The 2,634-nt window shown below is 50.5% G+C and overlaps 1 protein-coding gene across 1 annotated transcript; it reads left to right on the top strand.

The window, feature by feature from the left end:
* The first annotated feature begins 894 nt into the window (after positions 1–894).
* LOC126964327 (uncharacterized) lies at positions 895–2,136 on the top strand. Its single transcript, XM_050807375.1, has one exon. It carries the CDS (start codon positions 1,144–1,146, stop codon positions 1,477–1,479), a length of 336 nt encoding a protein of 111 aa, XP_050663332.1. The 5' UTR covers positions 895–1,143; the 3' UTR covers positions 1,480–2,136.
* The last annotated feature ends 498 nt before the right edge of the window (positions 2,137–2,634 follow it).

Here is a 2,634-nt window from a genome sequence, read left to right on the forward strand (position 1 = left end):
CGGCCTTGTGGCCTGTGCATAAGCTGTCCCGCTACAGATATCTCCAAGCATGGCTCATCCCTTCGCCTCCTTCGGGTCTCTGCTCCAGAGTCACCTGGCCGTGCTATAAAACATTCCACACCCGCACTTCATATTCCTCTTTCCTTTTCATTTTTCCAAAGCACTTTTGCTATCTGCCCTTTTATGCATTTTAAGGATCTTGTTTATTGTTGTTTCCCTTACTAGAATGTAAATTTTAGGAGAGCAGAAATTTTCCTGTTTTTTTTTCTTTACTGCTGCACTCCCCTGTGCTTAGGGGGACATAGGTGCTAGGTAAACAGGTGGTAAATGAGTGAATAAATGAAAGATTGGAGCCTGGCCGGGCGCGGTGGCTCACACTTGTAATCCCAGGGAGGATTGGGAGGCCGAGGCGGGCGAATCATGAGGTCAGGAGATCGAGACCATCCTGGCTAACACGGTGAAACCTCGTCTCTACTAAAATACAAAAAATTAGCCGGGCGTGGTGGCAGGCGCCTGTAGTCCCAGCTAGTCGGGAGGCTGAGGCAGGAGAATGGTGTGAACCTGGGAGACGGAGTTTGCAGTGAGCCGAGATCGCGCCACTGCACTCCAGCCTAGGCGAGAGCGAGACTCCGTCTCAAAAAAAAAAAAAAAAAAAAAAAAAAAAATTGGAGTCTCCTTAACCAGCAGTGGAGGAGTAAGGAAATCGAGAAGTAACGTTTGCTGAGGGAATTCTGAGGCCAGTAGCAATTACCGTTGAGAAGAGCAAGCCAGGAGGGCGTCCTAACCCCACGTGACCACACCCTATCCCCACTCCCACGCCGGAACATTGCAGACCCGGAACCATGGCTCGCGGGCTCCCAGCGCAAGGGCACTTCCGGTACTCCTCCTCTCTCTCGCCAGCTCAGAGAACTGCCAAGTCAGTTCCGGTCGGCAGAGAACGCGGAGAGACGCAGAACGCGGCCGGCTCCTTCAGGGCCCTCCAGGCCCTCCGGCCCTGGGCCGGCGGGTGAACTGGGGGGCCCCGGGACAGGCCGAGCCCTGTGCCATGCAGATACCGGAGGCCTCTGCTGCGGCTGCCCACTGGCTGTGCCCAGGCCTTGAAGCCGCAGCGAACCTCTCTTCCCCACTCCACCTCGGTGACTGATGGCGGCGGCGGCCTCTCCCAGCCCGGACCCGGCCGGCCGCCGGGTCTCCCGGCTCAAGCCTGCCGGGCCTCAACGAAACCCCCGCAGAGCCGCCGGGACGCAGCGCTTTTGGGCTGCGGCGGGCGTGGCGGGCCGGGAAGCATGGCGGCCGCTCGAACGCCGCGCGGCGGAGGCCATTAGGGCGTGTAGGGCCCAGGAAGGCGGCCTAGGGACGCAGGCAGGCTCGGCTGCCTCTTTAGGCCACGGAGCCGCGCAGATCCGGTTCCCGGGTGACCACTCTGTCGCCATTGGGCGAAACCTACCTAGTCCTGACGACAACGGACAAAGGCCTTAACGGGCCTGGGAGGTGAGCGAAGCCCCGAACGACGACGGGTGGAACGATTAGCGGCCATCGGGCAGTTGGTCTTCGTTCTACCAGACTTTGCTGTCGGAAGAGAAATGGTAGAATGACAGGCCACGTTTGGCCCGTTGGAAATGCCCGCCACCCTCTGGGAAGATTTACTGGCCAATTTTGGAAGGCCTGTGTATATAATATGAAAAAGCTGCTCTCAACTCCACCCCAACCTTTTAATAGAAAACATTTGTCACATCTAGCCCTTTTAGATGGAAAGAGGTTGCCGACGTATGATAAAGTAGAGTTAGAAAGTCACACATCTTGTAAATTCTCATTTGTTTAAAAGAAATCATAGAAAATACGTGTCTTCTGGAGATGACTTTTGGAAATGAAGTTGTTAGACGGCCTCTGGAAGCGATACGTCCACGTTAAGTGGGTTAGATGACATGGAGCTGGAAGACGTGAGAAGGAAGAGAAGGTTCTATGCTAGACTGGGTCATATTTAGAAGACATTTTCATATTCTATCCATTGTTTTGTGTGCATTTTATTCCTCACTACTGTGTATATAGTTGACAATGCTAAGCTTTTTTGAAATGTCTGTTGTTTTTAGATGTTCTGAAGTGCCTGATATATGTTAAAATTAGAGGTAGCAAAATAACATTTTGTAAATATCTTTTTGTTACAATTCATAGGAAATTTTTTTGGGGGGAATGGCCAAATCACCTGTTGAGTAATACTCATTGTGTTTGTGCAGTGGTTCAGGGGAGGAGAGAGGAGGGGGAGGTGCAGAGAGCTCTATGCCATCCTGCATGCAGGGAAGCAAGATGAATCATTATCTTTGTGCATTTTGTTTTACTTATCTGTGTATATAGTGTACATAAAGGACAGACGAGTCCTAATTGACAACATCTAGTCTTTCTGGATGTTAAAGAGGTTGCCAGTGTATGACAAAAGTAGAGTTTAAACTAATATATTTTGTACATTTTGTTTTACAAGTCCTAGGAAAGATTGTCTTCTGAAAATTTGATGTCTTCTGGGTTGATGGAGATGGGAAGGGTTCTAGGCCAGAATGTTCACATTTGGAAGACTTAAATTATAAGTATTGTTACATGTTTGCAGTTTATTCAAGACTGCTATGTATATAGTGGACAAAT

The sequence above is a fragment of the Macaca thibetana genome, chromosome 10 (genome assembly GCF_024542745.1).
Source record: "Macaca thibetana thibetana isolate TM-01 chromosome 10, ASM2454274v1, whole genome shotgun sequence".
Taxonomy (NCBI): Eukaryota; Metazoa; Chordata; class Mammalia; order Primates; family Cercopithecidae; genus Macaca; species Macaca thibetana.